Here is a 27,995-nt window from a genome sequence, read left to right as displayed (position 1 = left end):
AAAAAAAAATAAAATTAATAACGTTGAGGAATAAGCCTCTTGCAGAAAACTGAAAGAGCACATATCATCCTGGCATGTTGAATTAATAAAATAATTAAAACCAGTTAAATACAAGTGGATTTTTTCAGCAAAACCCCCACCCTAGAATTAATAAGCAGCAACTGTAGGCAACCCAAAATACTTACTATTATCCATCTATAGTATCCCTGTAATAATGTCTGATACTGACCTAGTTACACTTTACATATTAATTTGACCCATTCTGTCACTTCAAAACAAGTAATATTGTTCAGAAGTGTATTTTGTTTGGTTGCTTTTTTAAAAATTATGAAAATGTTAAATGCCACATAAGAAAGTTAATGTTAGCCTTCTAACAACTGTTTTGCGCACCTTTCAAAATTTTCTTTTTAATTACTTGTATATTATATTTAAGGATTTGGGAATATAATCAAGAATTCTACATTTGTACTCAAAAATGCAGAATGGGACAAAAAAAAATAATGAAGGTTTCAAATGCTTTGATCAAAATCTTTGCATTCAAATGTAAAGTTTGGCTTTAGTTTGAAATTTTACTATGATTTATCATGTAAAAAGATGGCTGACTAAACTCTTGGTTTCAAAAGAACATGCCAGTATGCAGTAACTACATTAGAATCACAGCTTCACTCTGAAAAAAGTGCATAACAATGTTTACCTATAAAGTCTCCAATTAAGTAGTCAATATTTAATAATTAATTAAAATATTGCCAACATATACTATATTGCAAAGTAATAAACATTAAGATTAAGTTTTTCTGTATAGTCTTCTATCTTAAATGTTTTTGGATATATATCTGTTTTGAACTACGTCAAAAGCTGTAAAAATTTACTACGCGTAGAAAGAAACAGAATGAATATTCTGAATATTGAATATTGTTAGATATATCTTACAGATGGAGTTATTTTGAAACCTGGATTCAAATATTTCCAAAGATTAAACAACACACTTTAATGAAATGCAGTAATATTTTTTAGTGATCAATAAATAATTTCTTCTGATAGAAACAAGGTGTTCACAGTCATAAATAAAACTTCCCATTACAGGACTATTTACTATTTTGTAAATAATTATTGTTTGCTAGTAAAGATTTAAAATTACCTATAGGTGGTGTAGCTAAAAGAAATCATTAATCACTGTCTCTGTCACATTAATATTTCATCTGCATATGTTAATTACATCCTGTTCTGAATATCCACCATGAAACACCAAATAGCTTAGCATATTAGCCTTGATAATCTTTGCATGTGTTCATAAAGGAATGAAGCCAATGATTTGGTTCACTTCCCACACTTATTAGAAAGGCTCAAGGTCATTTTAAAAAAATTGTTTCAGCCAAATGCAAGTCATGCCTAATGCTCATGGAACTAGGTCATATAATATATTAAGGAATAAAGGTAGAATTGCAAAAATTGCTCAGCTTTAATCTAACTCCAAAATCATCAGTTTTGTTTTGTATGGTCTATAAATACTCTAGTATTATACTCTAGCATTAATATGCTAGTTTTGCACATTTCAGGAAAGCAAGTTTTGACAGACTGAGCAACTCATCAGCCAATTCATAATGAAGCCTGGCCAGACATGGAACATCAGTGCTCCTCAAAAAAGATTTTGCATGGGGCTTGGTGTATCAGACATTTTCAGAGAATACTTAAAGCCTTTTCTCTTAGATCAAGTACTATTCTCTTAAAATAGGAAAAGCTTTTCTATGTGTTTTGATTTATACTCTTTATGTGATCAATACTATAAATTGTAAAGCATATCCCTTGAGCTGAGTGAGTCACCTGGAATGTCGAAGGTTTTTTCTTCCTCTCCTCTGACCTACTTAGCTACAACAACAAGCAAAATGAGAATACTCATTCATAATATTTCTCTTTTATGCATTCTGAGGTACTTCACTCTCCCTATAAACCTGTATGGTTAAACATGGCTCAAAAGAATTTAAAAGAAGAACCTAGATAAATAAATACATTTAACAGCCACACTTGCTAAGGTGGTATTCTATAGCACATTTCATTATAACATTATCAGTTTCAATGGAGTTTCAAAAACACAACTAGCGAAATGGAGGAATCTGATTTCTACTATGCTAATTTTATTGTGTAGGTTAGACTGGTGGTCAAGAGCAAAATTCAGCTCTCAAACTATTTCTATCAGGTCCATGTAACTGAAAGCTAATCAACTGATATCTTTCTCACAGCTATATAAAAGTTCTGTTTTTCTTGGGATAAATCTCATAGAAGTGGAAAGCATTGACTATGTCTTCAAAATATACTGTGATATATCGCAGCAATGTAAATACAAACCTCCATCAACTCAACTGGAGGAAAAAGCAATGTAAGGAAAACAAGTGAAAATTGCAAAGCTAATGCCTTTTTTATTTTGTGGAGGCTATTCTGTGACATCATATCAAAGCAGTGTGGAGTTTTTAATCTTTGAAATAAGGCCTTTTGCATTCAGGAAAGCAAATGGTTCATTTAGAACCAGTGACAGATATCCACTACTCCTTTTATGATAATATTTTTTCCCTTTAATTACAATGGCAGTGCTTCCAACCAAAGCATTCTCCCTTTAGTGAATGTTAAAATAGATAGCAATGAAAGACTGCTAAGTAGATTACAAGTGATACTAATAGATACAATTATTGTATTGATAAATTCTTTATCTTTCATTTCCTGTAAGACCTTCAAAAAAAATAAAGGAACCTTTTCCATCTTACATGCAACCTTCCTCACCAACTTCTCTCTAGGAAACAACTTTCATATCTCATTTTAAAATGACGAAAACACTTTTGACTTCATTGCACACAGCCTACAAGTTTGAATGCACTTCCAAACATTTGCTAGAGCCAATGTTCCAATTCAATGCCATTGAATTTTGGAATTCAGTACTATGAAGATTTTGGTGGACAAGAAAATACTGAACTTCTTCAAATGCTTATAATACTGTGTATTCTTTAGATTTGATTGTTTATATTTTTTTTTCTGCTTTGCTGGTACTCCACCAGCTTGCAATAGAAATTTAAAATACACAATAAAGAAAATCCATATTCTATTTAAAAAATATATTTATTCAAATTGGAAATGGATTTAACAGGGGATGTTGTCTTCAAATTATAAAATAGGAACTGAAAGGAACTGCTTAATTGGATTTTATTTTAACTTATGGAGCAAACAAATTTTGTAATTTGGCATTTTTCTGTTATTAATATCTGCATACATGGGAGAGCTTTTGCACTTAATCTCACAGAATTCATGACTTCACAAAGTGAAAAGCTTGAAGAGGGTATTTCTGTTAAGATATCAGTAAAATAAAAAAATTAATCTTTTCTTAGAGTTTAAATCTGAAAATGCTGATGCTTGAGACAGTCAATGGTAATATAACTGAAGTCAGGACATTTCTGAAATGAGTGGAGTTCTTCATATCCATGAAATGTTGAATAATTTGGTCTTTCATTCATTTCAAGGCTTAATTTTTCTACAGACCACATGTCCAACAACTTAAGTGACATAATGTTGTATATACAAAATATTTCATCTATGAGGTTTCATAACCAGTAATAAAAAAAAGAAACAAAGGTAATTTGTGACATCCAAAGTGTACTTAATTCTGTATTTAAATACATATATATGGTATAAATATATATACTCTGCTGTTAATTATTTCAAGAATACCTGTCAGCATAGAGAATGACAATATTAGGAACCCTCTATTCACAATAATAACATATAGCACTATTTATCCAATGTTTAAATAGATAAATAGTTTCCTGAGTTATTACATATATATCTTATTACATATAATATTGAAAAGGTCTTTTTCTTGAAAGAGAATGTTATTAAAATCACTTCTAATTTTTCATGTTTCTTCCATATGACTAAACAAGAGTAATAACAGCAACTGAAATAAATGAAAAACTGTTCTTACCATGACAACTGGGCAAGGCTCTGTTCCATCCAGGTCTTCCATCATCTCCCATGATACATGTTAGTGTAGAATATCCTTGAAGAACATAACCTGCATCGCAGTAATATGTGACAGTGGAACCCAACTTGTAATCCATTCCAAGTCTAGTTCCATTCATTATATTTCCAGGATCAAAGCAAGACTCACGAAGTTTTGCTGTAAAGGAAAGAAGTGTAAATATCATTCTGAATATAATCTAAATGCTACAAATGTTTTTTTGCAGTTCTCTCAAGGTCTTCTTTGAACACCCTGTAGACCCTGAGTTTTCTTTAAGAAGCCACTCCTTCTACATTGAATGTTCTGTCTCCTTTTTAAAGACCGAACAAATTACTGCATAATAACCAAAACTATATCTTCTGTATTTTTTCCAGATATAGCACTCCATTACAGAATTTTATTTTTTTTCCTGAAAATTTATTGTGATCAGTGATGTAGTTATTTAATTAGATGAATGTAGATCTATGGACATTCTTCCAGCAGATAAGACACATCTTAATTTTAAAAACTGTGGTGGGAAAACGTAAATGAAGGAAATCAATATGAGTAGCTTGTTACAAAATAAGTATGCAAACAAGAATTTCTTCAAAATTAATAAACTCTAAATATTTTCTTTAATTTTCATTAAAGAAAAAGAACAGTGAATATATAAGGTAGAAACTGGAATGACGTAGATGCTTTTTTGCAGTACAGGATAAAGAGTGGAGTATTATGTTTTATCAAACAGAAGATAGAAATTTCAAATGTTCTTCTTTAACATTTAAGTGTATTGGAGAGGATCGATAGGGAACACTTCTTCATTTTCTGCAAGATCAGTGCCAGCTTTCTAATACCTCAAAAGAAGTGTTTATTTTCCAGGTATATTTGCCCTGTGGAACTCTCTGCTACAGGCAGGTATGGTTACCAAATGACTATGTGAACTCTGAAGTTCCTGGAAGGCTTTTCAAGAGCTTTGAATAAAAAGTCACTTTATCTTATTCTGGCAGTACTTAAGCTGAAGTTTCTGAAAAATTACAGATAATCAATAAATATATTCTTTATTTTACTTGTATGTAGTTTGGTCACATATAAGCTAATGGCCACTGCTAGAGCTAAGCCAATGAACTAAGTAGATCCCTTAAAGCCATGTTTATGTTCTAGGATTTCTGAAAAGGGAGAAATAATTACATAGCATTTACATTTGAAGATGGAGAAATAGAATAATTCTCTTGAAATTTCAACTTTACATCTTACAAAAGAGCATGAAGATATCCTAATATGGTTAACAGTTTTTTAGGATTTGCATATATAATCTACAGAGCAGGCTTCTCATATGTAAAACAATACCATAACAAGTAATAGTCATATCTCATCATTAATCATTAAGAAAAGGCATTAAATATTCACACTGATTCCTTTAGGTAGTTGCAGTATGGTATCTAAAACGTTTTAACACTCAATCAAAAATCTGGATGGACAATGAAGATTTAAAAGATGCAATTTACTAGAAAGTCTGTAGGATAGCACACAGATATCAATAATTATTAGGTAAGCCAACCACACTTTCGCTTGAGAAGCCTGGCAGGTCTTAGGACAAATTGAAAATTCATTCAAGTCCAACTTATCAAATTTAAAAAATAAATTAAAAAATAATTTAGGATTATAACTAAAATTTTAACAGTATCAATAAAACATTATTTTTCCTTTATATTGAAGCAATATTGATATATCTGTATTGATTCAAAAGTGATGTTGAGAGATCATAATTCTTAAGTTTATGAAAAAAATAATTCAAAATGTTTCATAACTTACGAGATCCTTGGATAAAGTAGTTATTAGTACAACATGAAAAGATAAAGAGAGAAAAAATAATCTATTATGTCTGGTGCATAAATCAAAAATTGAGGAAAGACATGATCTGTCACAGCACGAATTATCTCTAGAGAAAAAGTACAACCCTGTAATTTTCTTTTCCCCAAACTTATAGTTGTGACAGACTCCTGAAGTTGCTGACTAAACACTATAGAAATACAGTTTCTTAATAACTACTCTGGAAAATAAAGCCTGAAATACTTAGCACCTTAAAACTATTTTGCAAATCTGAAGGAGCTGCTAAGTGAACTTGTAAAAAGAAAGTCAGTAGAGTACACTACAATATATGAAGAACTAAGTCAAATGTGGCAAAATGATTCACTAGGTCTGATTGAAAACCAGTGAAGAAAAGAGAAAATAAGAAGACTGCATTAGCAAATTTATAAGTGCTTGTAGGAGACAGGAGTACAAGTCCTTCACCATCAATGTCATGTTGCTCCAACTGAGGAACCCAAGACTGATGACCACTGCAGCCCTTTCACTTTTTTCCCCAGGAATAGCAGAATTATAAAGCTAAAAACACATAAGTAACAGAAACAGGTTTAGCAAAGGATCAGAGAAAAAGCCAGAATGCATGTTTTCTGCAGTAGCATTTTAATAATAATTGTTGTAACAATTATGCAGGGAATACAAGTATTTTTCTTTATTGGGCAGTTCAGATTTGAACTACGGTAACATTACACTCCTGGCTGTGCATACTGTGTATCAGTTTTGCCCATAATAAATTTTTGCAACAAGCTTCAAGATGAACAGTATTGACTTTTCTGATAACATTGGAACACCACCAGATCAACTAAGGCTTCTGAAACAGTCTGAAAACAGTTATATATGCTGCTTCAATCTCAAGTTCAATAAGGAAGTCTCTGTTGAATAACATATGGTAATGATGCCAAAATTCTCCAGAAAACTAGTATCTAGTGCATAGAAAACAATACTGAAAGCCAAGAAAGCATGTGCCTTGTCCAGAACTTGACTTACTGCTCCATACCTAAGTCTCAAAGAGCATAAAGCCATAATAAGCTTCTTAGAGAGATTACAGACATACCTAACTACAGCAGACATTGCATAATTATTCTCCAGAGCACTTATTAGAACTAATAACCTTTTCCTCCATTATAACATAGAAATGAATGGGGGAGAGGGAACGGGAAGAACAAAACCCTACCAGAAACATGATTACAGACCAGACCTGGGATATGGGTCAGTCTGAGATTTGGAACTGAAAAATACAGCTCCCACCTATGAAGCATTAACTTGAGGACTACTGTCACTTAAAATAGACTTATTGTACATGTAGGACTCAAATGCATCCATTACAACTTATATGAACAAGTTCATCAAATCAGAATAATTTGGGTTGAAAGAAACATAGTACAAACCCAATGCAAATCAGGGCCAATTTGATTAGGCCACTTAGCCCTTTTTATAGTTCAGTTATGATTTGAAAGGATTTAGATGACAACATTGCAGGGCAAGCAGTTCCAATATTTGACAAACATCAGAGTAATTCATCTTTTCTTAATATGGAATTAAAATTTCTCTTATTTCAACTTGTGTCCATTAGCTCTTTCTATCGCTACCTCAGGAACCTTTGGCTGTCTTTTCAATACCCCATTATTAGGTAGTTGAAGCAAACCCAGCTGACCCTAAATGGCCAAACTTGGGTCACATGGTATGACCCACTTGATATGGGTTCCCTACCATATGATGTTATGTCCAGCATATAAATCTGGTGGGAGAAGAGAAAGGGGCAACATTTGAAGTTATGGCATTTGTCTTCCCAAGTCATCATTATACGCCATGTAGCTCTGCTTTCCTGGGATTAACTGAACACCTGCCTGCCCATGGGAAGTGGTGAACAAATTCCTATTTTGCTCTCCTTATGTTCAGGGCTCTTTCTTTCCATATTAAACTGTCTTTATCTCAACCCACCAGATTTCTCACTTTTACTCTTCTGATTCTTTTCCCTGTCCTGCAGCCATTTTTCTGGAAGAACCCCTTTTGTGATTTTAATCCCTGCTACTCACATACAATCTCTAGGATTGAGGTAGGTATTCCATCCCACTTTCTCATGTTCTCTCCACTTCCATTTTGCTCAGTATTTGTCCCTCCCTGTCTTTCCAGGTCTTCACTGTCAACGAGTTGGCGTATGGTGTGTTCTGTAAAAAGTTACACCACATGGGTCACGTGTACTGGACTTGATCTGTCTTTGGATATCTGCTCATTATCCAGGTCATCCTAAATCACCTGCAGTGTGGTTAATTCCTTCAAGTACTAAATACCTTTCTTCTTGGTGGTCCATTTGCCTAAATGGCATATAACATCTTCGTTGAAGGGATACCTTTCCCTCATGCCTGACAGGAGTCACTTTCAGAGGCTGGGGGATTGTGCCCTGTGCTGGTTTAAAGGTAAACCGGCAGGATAGATGAAGCCAACTCAAAACAAGATTACAAGCCAGCATTCCAATTTAATAAAAAAGTTACAATAAATGCAATGATACAGAGAAAAAATTAGTTTAAAACACACAAAGCCCAGATGTATAACCCAGCACCTTGGGGCACAACAGAATGGTGTTTGTTAGCCCCTGTGCTGAGCCCCATGTAGTCCCCCTGAGTCCAAAGTAAAAGGAAAGGAAAACCTGTTGGTGAGGATGATGGTTCCAATGCTCTCAGGAGTGGCAGTCGCAGCCCTGTGAAGGTTCTGGCCCTCCTCTGGATCAGATGAATGGTACCAGAAGTCCCTCAAACCCAAAATTATATATGCTTACATTCAGATGGGAATGTCCAGCAAGTACCTCCCCCAGGGCAAGGAATTTCACAAAGGGTGATTTACTTTGTCAGTCATGGGATACTTTTGGAATCCTTGATGGCCCATTAGCAGAGATGATCCCTTGGGCTGGGTATGAAGGTGCTAATGACTCCTCAGAAGGGAGTTATCACATCTGAGTCATTGGTGTGAAGATAGGAACACCCTTCTATCTCATAATGTCCTTTAACACCCAGCTTGGAGTCTGAGGGGTCAGCTGTGCCCTGGGCAACTGCTTCCAACAATCCATTACTAACAGTTCATAAGAAATTACATTGAGGGTGTAGAATACACAGTTTGGGTTGCACTCACACAGTAATAAACTGGTCCCGGCTGCTGTAACTAGGACATGCCGCTTTTCTAAACATTTTGTCAATGCTCCCTTCCTGAGAAAGAGATCCTTGCTGCTTGGCTTCCCTACCCTCCAATTCCAGGCTACTGGCCCTGTTAACTCAGCACTGGAGCAGCCAAGTAACAGTTGGCTGACCAGGTTGTCACCAGCTCATTTATGAGTTCTACTTCTTCCTCTTCCTCTTTTTGTGATGGCCTAGCTTCACTAGCCCTCTTCATCCGTTTCTTCCTCCTTTCCTTTTTTATTAGGAGGTTCTTTCCTTGCCAAACAAGTGACTTTTGCATCCAATATTTCTCTTTGAATAGAAGTAACTCATGCCAGCACAAGTTGCTCATCTGGTTCAGCTGTAAGGCTTATCTTGGAAGCTGGAGTAGGTACAGTGCCTGTTGTTTTGTCATCAGATCCAGAGACCTCTTCCACTTGAGGACAGGGAATTATGTTGAACTGGGCTTGTTAGACCTGGACCAGGTTCCAGCACATTGCAATTATTTGTGTCTTTCTGGAATTGTCAGTATGACAGGATACTTTTCCCATATATTTTACTAGTTTTTTCAGAAATTTGCACTTGTTCAGGGATGAAGAATCAAAACATTGGAGGTGTCCACTGTCCTTGGAACTTGCCCATACTATCCCATGTGCACTGCTGCTCATACCTATCCACCCTCAGGGCAGATCTCTGAGCAGTATTCCTAAATAATTATTTAATCTTAAGCAAAACCTGAGCCACGTTGAGGAGACAGCAATATGAATGTGCTGGCTTGAACACCTCAAGGATATTCAGAATTCTCAACCCCTATTGAAACTAGGCTGGAGGAGAAGGGGAAGGCAAAGGAGAAAGGAAATGTGAAAGAGTAGGGGAAGTGTTTCATCCTATCTGCCCGATATATTGGCTCTCTGAGCAGAAAAGGTAAAGGGTTTGTGTTGTAGTTTTGATGCAAATTCTCTCCCCGCCAGTAACTCCCCATGCCAAAACAAAAGAAGTAGTTAATTACTACCAATTCCTTCTTGATCATTTTGGGTGAGGGAGACGGGGGAAAGATGTGGTGGGGCTTGGACTGTCTCTTTTGTTCTTGGGGACTACACACGGCTCTGGTGGTGTGTGTGCTGCTGTGGGAGAGAAGCTGTTGCTGCTGCTCCTTACTGCTACCATGGAGTAAGCCAGTTTTTTTCCCCTGCCACTGCTATTGCTCCTGGTTTCGGCACTGGGGTCCCAGTCTCCGCTCCAGTCCCACCGCCGCCTGCAGTGTCGTGACCAGCCCGCCCTGGCTGCAGCAGCGACCCAGGAGAGAGAAGTCGCAGCTGCTTTCTGGGACACACTGCGGTTCTCCGTTTTCCAGCTTTCCTTCTTCGTTTACGACAAGGGACACAGAGGGAGAGACAGAATTCATCTGAGTGCTCACCGCTCATCTGTCTTGTTGGAGAGACTGGGAGCTCACCCTGCAGCTTGTCAGGTTGTGACACAGACATTGCCCATAAGTATAACTTTTCTCCAGGAGGAAACCTGCTGATTTGGGGGTTGTTGTGTTTCGTTTTTCTTGTCTTGGGAAAGCAGTTTGTTCTGGTCTGTTTACAGTTATATCTATACCTACACATATAAATATATATAGCAGTTAAGAACAGTTATCTTTCTTATATCCATTTTCTGATTAAAGTTCCCTTTCTTAAATCTGATAAAGAGTAACGTGATTATTGTGGAGGAATCCCCTCCCCCATTTGTGGATCAACATTTTGATTCTTCTTCTCAAAACTAAGTGTGATTGTTAGTGGTTTTCAAGAGACAGTTCTCTAAGTATGGAGATGACAACAATGATGAGTAAAAATACCAGATTAGTTTCACAAACAGTAAATATTTCATCATATCATAAGCCAGTGTTACACAGTGATATCCTTCATCCAGCCCCCAGAGGTAACAAAAAAAGAACATATAGAGAAAGTAAGTTTTTTACATAACACAAGGGCAGTCCCGTGGTGTAAAGTAGAGCACTCTGGACTCTGAATCCTAAGGACCTGAGTTCGAGTCTCAGTGCTGACTGTCCCCTGCCAGTTAAATGCCTCCCTGCCATTCGACCCCGTCAGATCTCAGATGCTAAGCAGGGTCAGCCCCGGTTAGTATTGGGTGCTGTGACAGTCCGGAGGACTTCACTGTCACTGTCCAAGCTCATACAGCCATGGCAAATGGACCTTAGGACTTAAACGGTGGGGGCAGTTCTGTGCACGCTGTGCCTCACCTAAAAAATCCACTGCGCAGGCTGGAAGGGCAGTGGGGAGACCCCTTCCCAAATCTTTGTTTGCAATGTCTGGCCATACATATACATACGTAACACAACTCTCAGAACAAGCACAACAACTCTGAATCGAAATAAATCAACATTGTGATCCGTGACTATTAAGTTAATACAATGAATGCTTAAAACAAATTTGTTTTAACATGGTCTGGTCAGACCTGCAGTCAACTCAATCCCTAATAGAAATAACAATAGAAATAATAATAAATTGTAATCAAAATAAAAATGGGAAAAAAAAAAAAAGAAGAGATAAATAAAACACCAGGAAAACAAGTTATTTAAGTGAAAAACAATTACTCACCACCAACTGACTGATGCCTAGACAGTTCCTAAACATTGTCTCCCAGGCCAGCTTTTCCTTTAGTTTGCATGCTGAGCATGACACCATATGGTATGGAACACCCCTTTGGACAGCTGGGGTAAGCAGTCCTGGCTGTGTCCCTTCCCAACTTCTTGTGCTTCCCCAGACTCCTCAATGGCAAAGCAGCATGAGAAGCTCAGAAGTCTTTGACTTAGTGTAAGTACTGATCAGTGGTAAATAAAACATCAGTGTATCCACATTATACTCATCCTAAACCAAAATACATCACTATACCAGTTGTTAGGAAGAAAACTAACTTTAACTCAGCCAAAACCAGAACACGTGAACACTTTGTTAAAGGCTCCTGTCAGCCTGACTTTACGACATCATAAGATCCCTTTGAATAGCACTGACGTTTCTCTCCAAACTTCTGTTGCCCAAAAATTTGCTCTTACCCATCATACATGTTTGTGAACAAAGAGGATAGGGCCTGCATTATTAATCCAAATCAATACTAGCCAAGAGTCTCAGCTCATCAAACAAGCTGATTTTCCACCCATGTTATAGAATAGTAGAAGAGAATCATAGAATCATTTAGCCTGGGAAAGACCTTTAAGATTATTCAGCTCAACTGTAAACCTATAACATACTAATCCACAACAAACCATGTCTCTAAGTACCACATTTGCACATCTTTGAAATACTTCCCGGGATGGTGACTCTATCACTTTCCTGGCAGTCTGTTCCAATGATTGACAACCCCTCCTGTGAAGCAATTTTTCCTAAGATTCAATCTAAACCTCCTCTGATGCAACTTGACGCCATTTCCTCTTGTTCCACTGTTTGTTACTTGGGAGAAAAGGCCAGTCCTCACATTGCTACAACCTTCTCTCAGATAGTTGTAGAAAGGTAAGGTCTCTCTCCTTTTCTCCACACTAAACAACCAGAGCTCCCTCAGCCACTATGGCTGGCCACTATTCATATTTGTATGAACAGATTATATATATTATCATAATCTTAGACAAAACAAAAACATTACCAGGCAGAAAACTAGGTGAAATTCAAACAGATTAAATTTTGGACTCATGAGCTGATTTTGTTAAAATAGGTAAGAAAAAAGTTTTACTTACCTTTGTACTCTAGATGGAATCCAGTAAAACTAACAGATCCATCACTTCGAAAAGCCAGATGCATGGTATTTGAACTGCTTTCTATCCTCTCTGGTAGCTTGCTATCTTGAAAGCTCCCAATCAGTGGGCTATTACTGTCTGGCCCGTCATGGATATAAAGAAAATCATAATTTGGTTCTATACTGAAGCTGGAGGAAAGAAAAAATAAAAAGAGAGTGAAATTTTAGCTAGAATATGCTTTGCCTAACACTTTCACTCTTCTTAGCTTAAATTTGAAGTTTACTTTCACTATTTTCATGAAAGGAAAACAAACCTTCCACTGTCAGAAAAAAAAAAGGTTTATAAAAGTGATTTATTAGAAAATAGAGATACTATATTTTTTGTTTCCTCCTTAGAAAAAATATTTTGCTGCTAACCAGAACAAAAAGACAGATTTTTAAATACAAACTGTTGCCTTAAAAGTCTGTAAAAAAGACTCCAAGCCAAGTTTTTAGTAGGAGATAAGGGGTAGTTACATTAATGAGCAATCCAGCTCATCCAGGAATACATAGACACGCACAGGTGTAAGCTTTGATTTCCATGGCTTTTATAATATAATCTATCCAATCACTACTTTACACATGTCCAGTTCCACCTCTGTCCCCTCCCAGTCCCCAACTCCCCCAGATTTGAGGCTGGGGTCGTCGAGACCCTCTGTCTTCATCCATCTCCTCTTTTTCAGCACATAAAGGTCTTTTGGACGCTTTCCAGTGCTCCGGGTCACTCTGCTTCATGCTTATGTTTCCCTCTGATATCCTCCAATCTTGTACCTTGAGAAAGAGACTAAACAGCTGGCAGATCTGAGCTGCCTGTACTGGAGCAGGGGTAGAGATAAAAAGACCTTATACTTAAGTTGCTAAATATTAACCCACTAAAAATCTACAGTGCTACATCTACTGTGTTCCTAAAATCTACAAAATATGAAAATCAAAAAATCAAAGACGTCTTTGGCATAAAAATAAATTAATAACATATTTCTGAAACTTTAGAAAAATAAACAGTGAAGCTCTATTGGACCCCTGTGCAGAAATTCTTTATGATAGAATGCAGTCAGCTTCAGAGTATACACAGACTCCAGTCAAACTGAAACACTTTCACACTGCCAGGAGATGATCTTCACATAACTCTGAGAGCAAGAAACGATTTTTTATAATCAATTTAAATTGAAAAAAATGTTTTATTCTAAGATGAGTCATCTCTTATATCTCATATGCAATATAAAGAGCAGAATACTCTTAAATATCCTGAGCTCATTATAGTTAGCCAAATAAACAAACAAGTGCTGCTGTACTATAGAAAGTTAGCAACTCACATTCTGAAATCATCAACATTAAATTGTTAGTTATGTATATATAATTGAGAGATTAATTTCCCTAGAATGAATTCCAAAACTTGTACTTATACTATATATACATATACATACTACTGAGCACCAAGAACAGAAAACTATATGATCTACCTCAATAAAGAAGTCATGACATAAGCACTAATCAGAACAATGAAGGCACTATTATAAAACATCCAGCATAAGAAAAACTTTATTTTTGATGGGACATCACAAGTACCATTTTCACCTTTTCTGTGACATATGCCCCAGGTGGGATGCATATTTTGCACATGTAATAGAAATATTAATTTCCATCATGTGTCACATATAAGGCCAACAGCAAAACCCCTCTGTGTATTCTATTAGGGTCAAATTAGTCTTGTATTGTGATTAAAGAAAAATCTAGAAAAAATCTATCTAATAACCAGAACATCGGGAATTATTTTGTTGAAGAATCTTGAAATGATAAGGAGTAATAAAATTATATTTAAAGACAGAGTTTGAAATTTTGCCTATATAGCAAGTGTCTGATACAAAATATGTTGAATCAATAGGTTTCATCATTAAAGAGCATCATGGGCTGCAGGCAGTTCAGTGAGTTACTCTATGCTGCCTTCTCAGGAATTGAATCTTAGTATATTGAGCACCATCCACTACAACATTAGCCAGTGTAAACAGAATGCTTTTAAGTAAACAGGAACAATGAGTTACCAAGCTCCACCTGTATGCGCATTGAGTACCCTGACATATTTGTTGTGACTGTTAACAAAGATAACAATTACTAATCTTTTTGATAGTTATATTAAGTATACATGTTACTCTAAAAAGCTCTGAACAACTGCCAGTGATAAAGTTATAAACATGACTTTAAAAATTATGAACAAGTAGCAGTTACCTGATAAATGCTAATGATATAACATAATCATTATTTACAGTGATAGTCCAGTCACAATCTCTGCTGTGGGGATAAGGATGAGGGAAGTTTGGTGAAAGTATAAAACCTGATGAGCCAGTCAGGTTTCCTCCACAGGGAGCTGTAAATAAAAATAAATTGAATTTGAGGAAAGAAGATAAGAAACAAAGAAGCAAGTAACAGCAATCTGTTCACTGACATTTTATGTTCTCCAAGAGTTAAACAAAAAAAACCCAGTGAAGTATTTACAAAGATGTAATAGAAACAAACAAAAATTCACATTTTTCCTTAGACCTAAAGTAATACTACTAAGTGAAACACTTATTTTTGGACTCTGGGTAATTTTATTTGCTCGCTATTATTCATAAGTCTTGTTATCTAGACCCTTCATCAGCTTTGGGGCCCTTTTTTGGACATGCATCTCAATGTCCTTTTTGTAGTGGGGGGCCCAGAACTGAACACAGATGCATCATCATCGGTGACCAGTACAGGGGGACGATCACTGCCCCTGCACTGCTGGCCACACTGTTTCTGATATAAGCCAGTATGCCCTTGGCCTTCTTGGCCCCTGGGCACATTCCTGGCTCATGTTGATCAGCACCCCTGGGTCCTTTTTCATCAGCCACCTTTCCAGCCACTCTTCCCCTAGCCTGTAGTGGTGCATGGGGTTGTTGTGACCAAAATGCAGGACCCAGAACTCTATTTTATCAAATCTCACACCATTGGCCTTGGTCCATTGATACAGCATGTTCAGACCCCTCTGCAGTGCCTTCCTACCTTTCAACAGATCAAAACTCCTCGACAGCTTTGTGTTATCTGTTAACTTACTGAGGGTGCACTTTGTCCCCTCATCCATATTGTCAATAAACATGTTAAACAGGACTGGCCACAGTACTGAGCCCTGGGGAACACCACTAGTGACTGTCAACCACCTGGATATAACTCCACTAATCATGACTCTCTGAGCCTCACCAAGCAGTTCACCCAGTGAAGAGCTCACCTGCCTAGCCCATGAACAGTTATTTTGTCCATTAGAATGCCGTGGGAAATGGTATCAAAATATTTTCTAAACTCTGGGTAATCAATATTCCCTGAGCAGGTGTCCTTGTCCTACAAGGAGATCATGTTAGTCATTCAGGACCTGCCTTTCCTAAAACAATGCTGTCTGGGCCTGTGTGAGAGAAAAGATCTGTGTCTCACTTGGTTGTTTGATTGTTGGGGCAAATCAGCTGTCTTGTCTGTGTGTGTGGAGTGGTGGGGGGAGAGGGGGCCAAGGCCTTCAGTATTAGGAGGTGCATTGTAAGGTCTGCAGTCAATGTGGCTGAGTTCATGGACTGCACATGGTCCAGGGGCTGTGTGGCTGGTAGCCTGCCCACACCACACCCCCTGGAGCATCTGATTGGCTATGGCACACCTCACTTCAGCAGGGAGGGCACTAAGTGGTATGTGAACCAGATGCCCCATCTGAGAGGTGTGACCACAGTTGCCAGGGCATACAAATAGAGGCTCACAAGGAATCCATCTTTGCCTTCTCTGCTGGGACCTGGTATCATGTGATTGCCAGTGGTAGATATACAAGTTTCATTTTAGTCTCTTTCTCTCTCTCTCTTTCTCTCTCTCTTTCCCTCTCTTTTTCTCTCTCTCTCTATTTCTCTCTCTCTTTCTCTTGTAAGTAACCTAAAACCAATGGGTTGTATTTCACTAAACTGGTGGTTGGTGTTTGCTGAGTACTCTTGTGGAATCCTCCCTTTTGTTGTATGTTACTCTTGTAAAACCCTTTTGCCAAAAAGGTTACCTTTTTTCTTACTAAATTTAAAAGAGGTGTCTTGAGAATAAGTGCATAGCTTTTTCTTTTTTTTCAATTCAAGGTATGAAAAAACTAAAATCCTTTACAAAAGTCCGTGTGGGACCTCTTGGAGTCTTAAATAAAACTACCAGTAAAGCTTGAGGCTATGGAATGAGGCTTTACATCCTGATCCTGCAGCTGTCCTGTATGCACTGAGTGATGACACTCAAGATGATCTCTACAGATCAAGATTATATGTACAGTATTATTCAACCTAGTGGGAAATAAACACAGTATTTCCTAATGTCATGAGAAATTCTGCATACACCACTGGGGTCCCCAGTACAAGAAGGACATTGACTTCTTGGAGCGAGTCCAGAGGAGGGATGATGAGAGGGGATAGAACACCCCTCCTATGAAGACAGACTGAGAGACATGAGATTGTTCCACCTGGAGAAGAAAAGGCTCCAGGAGAACTTACAGCAGTCTTCCAGTGCTGAAAGGGGGCATAAAAGAGAGCTGGAGAGGTACTTTTGACAAGGTCATGAAGTGATAGGACAAGAGAGAAGGGTTTTAAACTGAAAGGTAGGTTTAGATCAGATTTTAGGAAGAAATTCTTATCTGGAGGGGGTTGATCAATGGAACAGTTTGTCCAAAGAAGTTGTGGATACTCCATCCCTAGAAGTGTTCAAAGTCAGGCTGGATGGGGTTTGAGCAATCTGGTCTAATGGAAGGTGCCCCTGCCCATAGTAGGAGCGTGGGAATTATATGGCCCAACCCAACCCAAACCATTCTATGATTCTGTGATTCTATGAATTAAATCAGAAGTCATTTATGAATTCAAGTAGTGTAAGTAGAAGACTTAAGTAGATTAATGTATCCACAGCCACAGTCCATGACTATAGTTACATAGTTTTTTGGGGTTTTATATATATATATATATATATATATATATATATATATATATATATATATTAAAAGGGAGTAATGAATAGAGAAATTAACTCAAACAAAGAAAAGAAAAATAGAATCTTCACTTATATTTTTTGTATTAAAAGTGGTATGAATTTACAACAACTTGCTCTAGGAACACAAAACTATCATAAGTCAATAGTACTAGCAAATGCATAAAATATGTTTTCCAAGGCTAGTACAATTTGTTTTGCTTTCCTTAACAATGTCAAATACAATTTTTATCCTAATAACATTTTCTCAGGTGTTTTCAGTGGCTAGAGAAAATTTCATTGGCTACAAGGGAATGGACTGCAGAAGTTTCATTTAGTATGAAATATTTACTTATTTTTACAAGAAGTATAATAATTGCATTTACCTTTCTTCAAAAAATTAAAATTGGTATTGTTTCAAAATAGGATCATCTGTAATTTAATATGCTTTTGTCACAATTCCAAAATAAGTAAAATGAAATTATTACAAAAATATATTTCCATTAACTGTAAAAGAGGTCAGTGTAACCTTCTCTCTTATTGAAATAAAAGTTAATGCAAAAAGAGGAACTGTGATGTTGAATGGAATGTAAAGGTTGCTCATCAGCTGGAACTACTGTACTTCGCTAAAACCCTGTACACTCTTCCTGTTAAGAACTTTAATGGTTCAGGTTCCACTATCTGCAGGTCTCCAAAATGAAAGCATAAAGAGACCAAAGAGGATATTTAGGTCATTTGCTGTAATCAACCTTCATCAAAATGACCATTAACTGTATGAGTCTCATTATATTTTTGAGGTACTTTGAACTGGCATATGATGATACAAAGAAATTAATCTGCTATGTCCTTGTTCCAGGTTGTTTTCTGCCCATGTCTGCATTCATAGTACTTTCCTGATGCCTTTAATTTAGTTCTCTGTTAGCTCATTGATAAAATATTTTCATATTAGTAGCTTCTTTTTAATGTGCTTATTCTTTCTCTAAACACATTAGTAGTTAGTTTTTCAGTTTACTGTGAAACTGATTCTTTCATTTAAACTGCCTCAAGGTCTAGCTGATAGTCAAAAAGTCTCTCCGGGAAATAAATGGAAAATATGTGAAGCTAGCCAGCCAAAATGTATTTTATTTCAAGCTATGCCACTAACAGCAGTAAAATAAACAAACAAACAGAAAATCATCTTCAACTTTGTAGAATATTTCCCAGATAGAATTTTCTTCAGATACATCAGTTTCAGAATATTTTAATTTTTAGTTCATTAGATAGTAAGTTGAGAATGTTAACTTTAATATCTTCTTCAAAGTTGTTTTTCATAGATCTTCTTTTCTCTGTGTGCTTTAATGAAATTTTTGTGTGCTTCAGAATCCATAATTTTCTGAATTTAATGTATGGAAAATTATTATTAAGTGCAATAACCTTCTTTTTACCTGAGGACAGACTAGCTCGGAAAACAGAGTTTAAAAAACATCTACTTTTTACAAGTATTGGACATAAAACCTAAGACTGAACCAATATAACAATCCCCCTAGAAAAGAAAGGCATGTGTGAATACACTATGAAAAATATATTTTTATGTGTTATGCAGTGAAAACTAGATGTGGATTATGTCACCCTGTCTTTATAAACCTTGTGCAGATACAGTGGTAAGCAAGTACCATGCCTGTCTCTATGCTGATTCATTTTTTTCTATGGCAAGGAGTATAGGTTGGCTTGTTTATTATTTAAAATCTATTTAATTTCTTTAGAAGGCAAGACAATATTATTCCACGCCTCTATAGCATTTATTTATTTGTTCATTGAATTATTTTACATTGAATATATGGGTAATTTGGGGGGGTTTATTTATTTATTTAGTAAGATCTATTAATAAAGAATCATACACTTCTTTGAATCAGAAAGAACTTTAAATATCATCAGGCAAAACCCCCTGCAATGAGCAGGGACATCTTCAAACAGACCAGGTTTCTGAGAGCCCTGTTCAATCTGATCTTCAATGTTTCCAGGGATGGGAATACAAATCTCCCTTGTCAAACTGTTTTGGTGCTTCACCACTCTAATTGTAAAAAATTTCTTCCATATACCTAGATAAATTTCAATAATCACAATGAAATATGAAATAACTGCTGAAATTTTCCTTTATAATAGTGTCATATAGATCACATTTTGAGGAAAAGCACCACAGGAATGAACTGTTTACGATGTCTTTTACCAACATCTTGCTGGAAACAAAACAACAGCAACAAGCAAAAACCAAGTCACAGTTAAAAAAAAAAAAAATTAAAATTGCCTATGAATTTCTGAAAAAATTCTGAAACTTCTGGGAGACAGTCTATACTTCCCCTAAATATATAGTTAATCTGAATCCCAAAATGACTTTTTGCAAGCAGTATTTTAATGTTATCCCTGAGAAAACTAAGCAAATACAATCTTTTGAGATTCTGGTATCTAAAGAAGACCAGATACAGGAAATCTTCGGAATAGAAGACATCTAGCTATTTTTTGCACCACAGGCAAAAAATGCCAAAGGACTGTCTTTTGGCAGAGACATGCTCTCAAATCTATAATTTGTCAGAATATCTTCAGTGCAGATGAGTTTCTAATTATTATCTTTCATTCAAATATATGACTTGTTATTTATCTCTTTGATAACACATGATCTATCTATAATTTTCCCATTGCAACTACCTTTGAAATGAAAATGTTCTTAAAATTGTGTTATAGGCAGACTAAGGGAATCAAAACAACCAAGGCAATCCCACAGGTAAGAACAATTAACAAGTACATTTACTTAGTTTTGAGCACTAATAATAAGGTTTAAAAGACACTTTTGAGTGTAAAGAGCTAATAAATCTAGAACATGGCACAACTATGCACCGCAGGATTTATCCCTGCTTCTTATTCTTTCATCTGTATTATGTTTTTTTTTTCTAAGACTTTGATAAACCATAATGATGTTGCAGTTATGTGTAGAATAAGTATTGTACCACTTTGATTTACAGGCATGGAAAGAACATTAATGAATATATTACAAGTTTGGAAAAAAAAATCAATGAACATCAAGGTGTACTGAAGTACAACACACAATTTTGAAATCTCTTGTCTCCTCACTTAGGATCTGCACTCTCTACTTTAGTCTTTTAGAAGTTCATATTCCCCAAGAATGTATCATTATAGGAAATCAATAGAAGATAATTTCACATTTGATATTTGGGCAAACACATAATCATAATAAGAATTTTTGTGACAAACACAGTAGGTGTCTGTGCATAAAGTGTGGAAATTACCAGTATTAAGTAAATGGATACATGCAGTTCAAAACAAGTGTATGCATATTTACACATGTGCAGAGGACAGAATGTCAGGTGAGCACTTATACTGAATCTATTTAATAATCTTGTAAACTCAGTAGTGCTAATCATTAAAACTGTAGGCACGGATTTATAAAAGGGTAACTATTTTTCAGTTGAAAAATTTATTTTAAAACCAGCAACATCGAATAAGGACAGTATGTTGTAACCACTATAAGGCCTCTTCCTAGAGCCCTAGAATTCCTTTTACTTTTTCACTTAGAAAACTACAGATGTTCAATTATCATTACTATAAAATACATATATTGAGATATAAGAATTATAAGAGATGAAAAATAAAATATTTCTTTACTAAAGTTTTCCAGGAAAGTCTAGACAGTTCTTATCCTCAAGCCCATATTCTCACACTACACAGGAAAGCATAGTAAGGAGAATATGAAAAGAGAAAATAACACTTTGACACATTAAGTAGAATAGTCAAGACAAAGTCAGTACTGTAATATGTTTGCAAACACCTGTCTGCAGACATGCCTGAACAGGGGAGGTGGTGTGCATACAAGCACATGAAAATAGAATGCAGATTTTAGTTGTAGCAGCTAAGGTCATTTTGAGTTTATTAAAGGAAAGAAAGTGTTGGAAAGTTATACAATGCTCCTAGCAGTTTCAATCTCTGGCCAGTTCCTTTCTGCAATGTTTGTCCAAGACTAGACTACCAGGGATAGTAGTCACTGACATGAAATTTCTTTCTTTCTTTCTCTGTCAAAGATCATCAAATTACAAATTATATGGCCCTGAGAGGGAAAGGATGAGAACTATTATACTAACATCTACAGAGGAAAGGTTTTTGGTTATGTCCAACAGGGCTTCATGCAAAATAATTTCTCAGATGTGCAGTACTTGTATGTTCAAAACAAGTTCCTAGAGCAGTGTGATTCATTACATCAGGATTTTTTTTTTTTAGGAAAGCATTATTTGACTTTTTTTCTGCATACCTATACAGACTGGTGGGTTCGGCTGCCAGAAGTACCGATTTTCTACCTGAATGCAGGTTATTCTCTCATCTCCTTGAAGTTCATAGCCAGGATCACACTGAAATATGACAGTGTCTCCAGGTTCTCTTCCATCCCCATTTCTAGTTCCATTCATGGGGACACCAGGATCACGGCAGGCAGTGGCTACAGAACCTAGAAGCAAAGGGAAAAATTAAAGGTAAATTTTTGAAAATGTCAGATTTTCAATAAATTTTTATCCCACTATATTTTTCTAATCAGGAGGCTCTGCAAATTCAAAATTTTCCTAATCACTTATAAAATTTTGAGAAAACTTCCAAGAGTCCACTGCTTTTATAATATTAATTTTTGCTACCTCCTTTTAGTTATTAAAGGTGCCTATTTTTTCTTTCAATAGACATTTAAAAAAAATTCTTTGGAGCACTACAATATGTAAAAAGGAAAGTAGATGATTTCCCTAGTAACCTGGACATTTAGCACTTCTAACTTGGAGCAACTTTTAATATGAATAATGGGAAAAACATAATGGAAAAAAAACAGATGAAGAACTTCAGCTTTTCTGATAAGGAACACTTGTACATGTCTTCAATTCTCCACAATTCTATGGTTTATAAATATATGTATGGTGTAACATTTAGGAGTGACCTCCGAAGTGAATTTAATTGATCACCCATATCTATACCCTTGCACATGACATCTCTACCTTGGCAATAATATTAAAGAAATCACCTACACAAAAAAATATACATAGACTTAGTCTGAGAGAATACAGAGCTTTATATAGTGCATAAGTACAGATTATTAATAAGATGATACACAACCACAGTGACTACAAGTATAAGAAATCTATTGAAAATTTCCCCATATTTAACATATTCTGATCAACATATTATTCAATACATTATGCACCAAAATAGGCAAGTTTAAGTAAAAACTAAGCACATAAATGTTTATTTAAGTAACTACTATTTCCTACTTACGTTATAGAACTGAAACAAGTTATATGTATTACAAATAAATACCAAATGTCAGACTTGCCTGTGGAACTAGTCCCACTGAGCTCAGCAATCTGTGCAACATAAACACAAAGTGGCTATACTGAGATTTAATTCAGATGCTCTTGTTCTGGGGAGGTAATACCAGCAGACAACAATCTATTTTTCCAAAATGTATGGGCATTTGTATTTACAATGTTTTTGAAGAGCAAATCTTGGTCTACATAGGTTATTTCTCTAAAAACAAACACCAAACCCAAGTACCTTTCTTGCCAAATCATACTTAATAAAACATAAAAGGACAAGATCCACAATGTTAAGGGTCTTTTTTGGGGGGTTATGTTTTCACATAACAAATACTGACTACAGAGGAAGAAGTCCCTACAAAAACATCCTCACAAAAAATTAAGTATAAACAGAAGGGAAATTTTTTCCTCTATAGTCCTCAAAGATTAAATAATTATTTCTTTAAAGTGTTAACTACTGGATAATAAAGGAAAAATAATGAGTTTTTAATATTGTCAGCTAACATGCTTTTTTTTATGTTGTCATGCAGCTTTTAAAAATTTCTGCTTTAGATACAATGATCATGATTCCTGTTTATATCTTTAAATATGCTACTGGGTTTCAATTTAAAAAAAAATTACTAAAATATGAAATTACTAAGTTCACTGTATATTAGCAGATCTTATAAATGTTTCATGCAAGAGAATAAGATACACTGGAAAAAAAAGGTCATCAAATATGAAAATATTCATAAGGATAACACAGGTCAGAGGTGAAAGAAAAGATCCTTAACGTAAGCCTACACTGAAGTAAGCAGTTAAAACAGTTATATATTAGTCTGTATCCCTCCCTGCTGAGAACACAGGACACACTGTGCCTGTTGATTGGTGTTGGCTAGTCAGAAGAGTCCATATTTGGAGAGAAACTGTGTTTTGCTCACTAAAATAAGTACCTGCCTTGAATTTTACCATAAAAAAAGGAAAACACTCTTCTGCTTTATCTAAAACATGCTGGTAATAATTTCAAAAGAATGGGGGCTGATACTTACTGAGAATTTGTAATCAGTCTTGGAGTGCCTAAGAGAGAAGCTGTTGCCATAAAATTTGTTATTGTCTGTAAATCCTATTGCTATTACTAGATAGCATCATTCTGCAAAAAAAATGTGTATGGCTGAAAAAGATGCTACGGAGTCACATTCATTTGGAGTTTCTGATAAAATCTGTTTGGGATTTTCAATCACTTAGTAATATTTATGCAAATTATCTTTTTTAACATGAGATCTATATACCAAGCTTATAAACTATCCCTTCTTTGCCATCTTGCATGCTCGCTCAACCTACCTTTTGTGATTTTTGGTTCTGTAGCCAAATTGGTGAAGCATGGATTGGATACGTGGAGTAGGAAATGGATGAAAAACAGGCCGGTATGTCAGGTTCAAAGAGTGTCCATAATCCAAAACCTAGGCAGGAGCTGATTGGCAGCAGCGTCCCTCAGAGGTGGATGTTGACTTCAATATTCATTATAGATGAGGACTATGAGCCAGAGTAAACTCTCGGCAAGTTTACAGACACCAGAGGATCAGTTGATATGTTCTAGTGCAGGGATGCTATTTAGAGAGGTCTCAGTAGGATGGAGAAAAACCTGACAATCACGCATGTGGGACAAATCATTCCCAAGAAACAATTTACTAGAAAGCAGCTTTACAGGAAAGGAATAGAGACAAAAACTCTTCTAGGAAGCATGAGTGCAGCAAACCTTTAGCTGCACAAAAAGAAAACCCCATGTGGTTAAACACCATGATTTGGGGTGTTTTTGTTTGTGTTTTGTTTTTTTTGGTTTTTGTTTTTTTTTTTGTTGTCATTGTTCTTGTGGGGGTTTTGTGTGTTTGTTTGTTTCTTTTTTACAGAGGGGTTGTGTTATCTCCCACTGTGAACATATTCAATGACAAACACAGGCTGATCTGTTTGACTGTTTTGTGACCAGGCAGTTGGACTAGAGGTCTCCAGAGGTCCTTTTCAACCTAAAATATTTAATGACTGTTTTTAAATCTTGCAAATTCATATTAAATACACACAGAGTTAATTTAAAACTAAAAAGACTGCTTTTAAGACTTATTTTTGCATTATAAGACCAAAAGATGTATTCTCTACTCCCAAAGTGGATGCAGATAAATCACATAATCTGGATTTTAGGCTTTTAAGTACCTCATTTCAGAAGTCTAATTCTCATGTTTTTTTCAGAGTTTGTTCTGTATTTTCAAGGCTCTGTTAAAAGTATGAATTCTAATTCTAGGATTTATGAACCAGTCTGATAAACCAGGTGAGCTACTGTTTTAGAACCAACAACAAATGTGATTCAGAAATTCTCTAAAGGCTGATAAAAAATAAATTAATTTATTCTGAATGAACAGAAGGTGAGAAAGGGAAAGAATACAGTATGCCATTATAAAAGCACTGAATATACTTATTTTTACTTTATCATAAATAAATAATAATTTTGGTGAGATTTGCTAAAATCTGTGGGAAATTTTGCTTCCATATTCTAAGTGCTACTTTAGGAAAAAGAGAAAAAAACTGTTTAAAATTGCTATTACATGGTATGTGAGACTTAATATCACAGATATCCATATAACATATTCTGTAATGTAGACTTTGAGACCACCAGTCCTCCAGAAAACACATGCCAATGAAGCAGCAGAAGTAACACTCTGAAGAGTTACTTATCTTACCCCATTCCTGCTATTCGAATCAAAGAAAGTGGGGCAGAATCTTGTTTTGCTGTTCCATTGAAGAAAAAAAATTGAGCTCCCCACTCCCCCATGACATCTTTGAATTTGTCCATTGAGCAGTTGACAGAAGGGAGTATCTTAAATCATCTCTTTAATAGCTATATAGTACTGCGCAAATGCGCCTACAGAATCACGGAAGCCATTAAACTCAGAAAAGGTGTAAATACAGATCTATCTACAAGTGTCCTTTATGTGGGATAGAAAAACATTCTCATATATCTTTATAATCATAAGGCACAAAAATATATTTAAGCCATAAATCAGAAAATTAAATATTCTAAATAGATCATTCCTGTCTCAAAAATAACAAGTTACTGCCGAGCTAATTTAATGTGTGACTAAAGTGTCCTAAAAGGACATCTTCATGCAGGAAAGGTACTTTGACATATGTCATTAGAAGTGTGACAAGGTTGTAATAGACTACACTGCTGCTGGCATCAATATAATAAGTGTCTTGGGATTTCTTGTTGTTAACAGTGATTTCTAAATTTAATGTTCTAATGCATGCCAAGTCCCATTTTAGTAAGGAGTCCTAATCCGAGCCCTGAAGAGTTAGGGAAGATTCTTCTGAACACAGAATCAGGTCAGAAGCTCTAAGCCTTCCAAATTTCAAACTCTTCGTAACACACAGCATGTCAAAAACATTATCATAAACTTATTTAAACCAACATATTCTTCCAAACTCCTATCACTTTAAATAAAGGCTTTCTAGTATTGCTGGTCTTTCAAACTTGCACCAGCCTGAATCAATCCTGACAGACCACTCCTTCAAAATTCAAGCTGCCTCAAAATTCATGTAATACCATTACCCGTATGGACACTGCAGTCTCCCTTCATCTCTAATGCTGTTTAAGAACCAGGTCAGCCTGGTATTTGCTACCTGAAATCCAACTTTCTATAGAAAAAATATCTACAGTGTTTCCATTGTCTTCTACTAACAGAAGCACTGCTGATAATTTCTTTTAATCTATTTCTAGCTTTTATTTCTGTTGTAGATCTAAAAGGGATTTAAGAGCATAGTTGTTATAATTCTTAAGTAAATTCTAACCACAGGCTCGGTTTGTTGATTTTGCATGCCTTCATAGATTCTAAGTTTGTCAGTCATTGTTTGAAGATTAAAATGGGAAAATACTAAGAATAAAGCACAGAATCTGAAGTTCATATGAGAACAACGCTCTCCTTCAACAAAAGAAGTTTAACATCTTACACAATCAGCGTTCTCTAGATTGTCTAGACAAGTCTCTGTGTTAGGAAATTTTTCTGTCCAACCACCCAGGGGCCACTCAGGTAGTTACACATGCACCACCTGAGCTGGGACCAAGGCCCCTTTGCAGCTACACACCCCACACTTGCACAGTCAGACCAGGTTTCCTTTTTGGCTCGACCCTGTGTTTCTCATGGCAGAGTCTCAGGTGTCAACTGAACTTGTTTTACAAGTCTTGTTTACACTGTAACCTGGTACAGTGTCATATCTTTTTTTGCAGAGGGAGAACAGTGGACATCCAGCTCTTTCTAAAATGACTTTATCTGATATTACTATCAGGTTAGGGTCACAGATAATCAGGTACGATAGGTTAGATATCTTACTACCAGACACATTTTAGCTTTTAGAGAGATAACAGACATATGGTTTAATAAGACAACATATTTTTTTTCCTAATTATTTTTGTTGTTGTCAATTTATATTATTTGTTACAACCACCCAAAGTATTACACTTCTCTTACCATGTCTTATTGGACAACCTTATGAACTATTTTATTCCCAGTTCATAATTATCTATTTTCATAAATATGAACTCTTCAACTCAGAACATCTATTACTTCTTAAGTATTTGCTCATAGTTTTGGCACTGAGCATGAAACCCAGCCCCAAGTAAATTAATTGACATATGGTTTCAGATAATTTCTGGAACTCAGCAGGAAACTGGTATAGTGAAAATATGTAATCATGGAGGCAATGCATTCCAGCTGGAAAGAAGTGTTTTGAAAATCTTAATTTCATTTAGATTGCATGTTTGGAGCTTGGGGTTTCTTTGGAACTATAGAGTTTTTAAAGCTTTTTATACCAGATTGATCCCTATTTCAGATGGCATATTTCTTTATGTCAGTGTATGAATACAGTGAGATAGAAATAGCTTCTCAAAAAGAAGAAAGGATC

General features: G+C 35.7%; 1 protein-coding gene across 1 annotated transcript in view; it reads right to left on the bottom strand.

The window, feature by feature from the left end:
* CSMD3 (CUB and Sushi multiple domains 3) overlaps positions 1-27,995 on the bottom strand; it is a 602,810-nt gene that overhangs the window by 173,219 nt on the left and 401,596 nt on the right. The window contains exons 28-31 of the mRNA XM_071553967.1: positions 22,031-22,222; positions 14,986-15,124; positions 12,725-12,912; positions 3,965-4,159 (exon numbers count right to left, since the gene is read on the bottom strand). Of these exons, the coding sequence (XP_071410068.1) occupies positions 3,965-4,159; positions 12,725-12,912; positions 14,986-15,124; positions 22,031-22,222 (714 nt within the window). The remainder of the gene's footprint in view (positions 1-3,964; positions 4,160-12,724; positions 12,913-14,985; positions 15,125-22,030; positions 22,223-27,995) is intronic.

The sequence above is a fragment of the Pithys albifrons genome, chromosome 4, assembly GCF_047495875.1.
Source record: "Pithys albifrons albifrons isolate INPA30051 chromosome 4, PitAlb_v1, whole genome shotgun sequence".
NCBI lineage: Eukaryota > Metazoa > Chordata > Aves > Passeriformes > Thamnophilidae > Pithys > Pithys albifrons.
The sequence above is the reverse complement of the archived record's forward strand: the minus strand, read 5'-3'. Positions and strand labels throughout refer to the sequence as shown.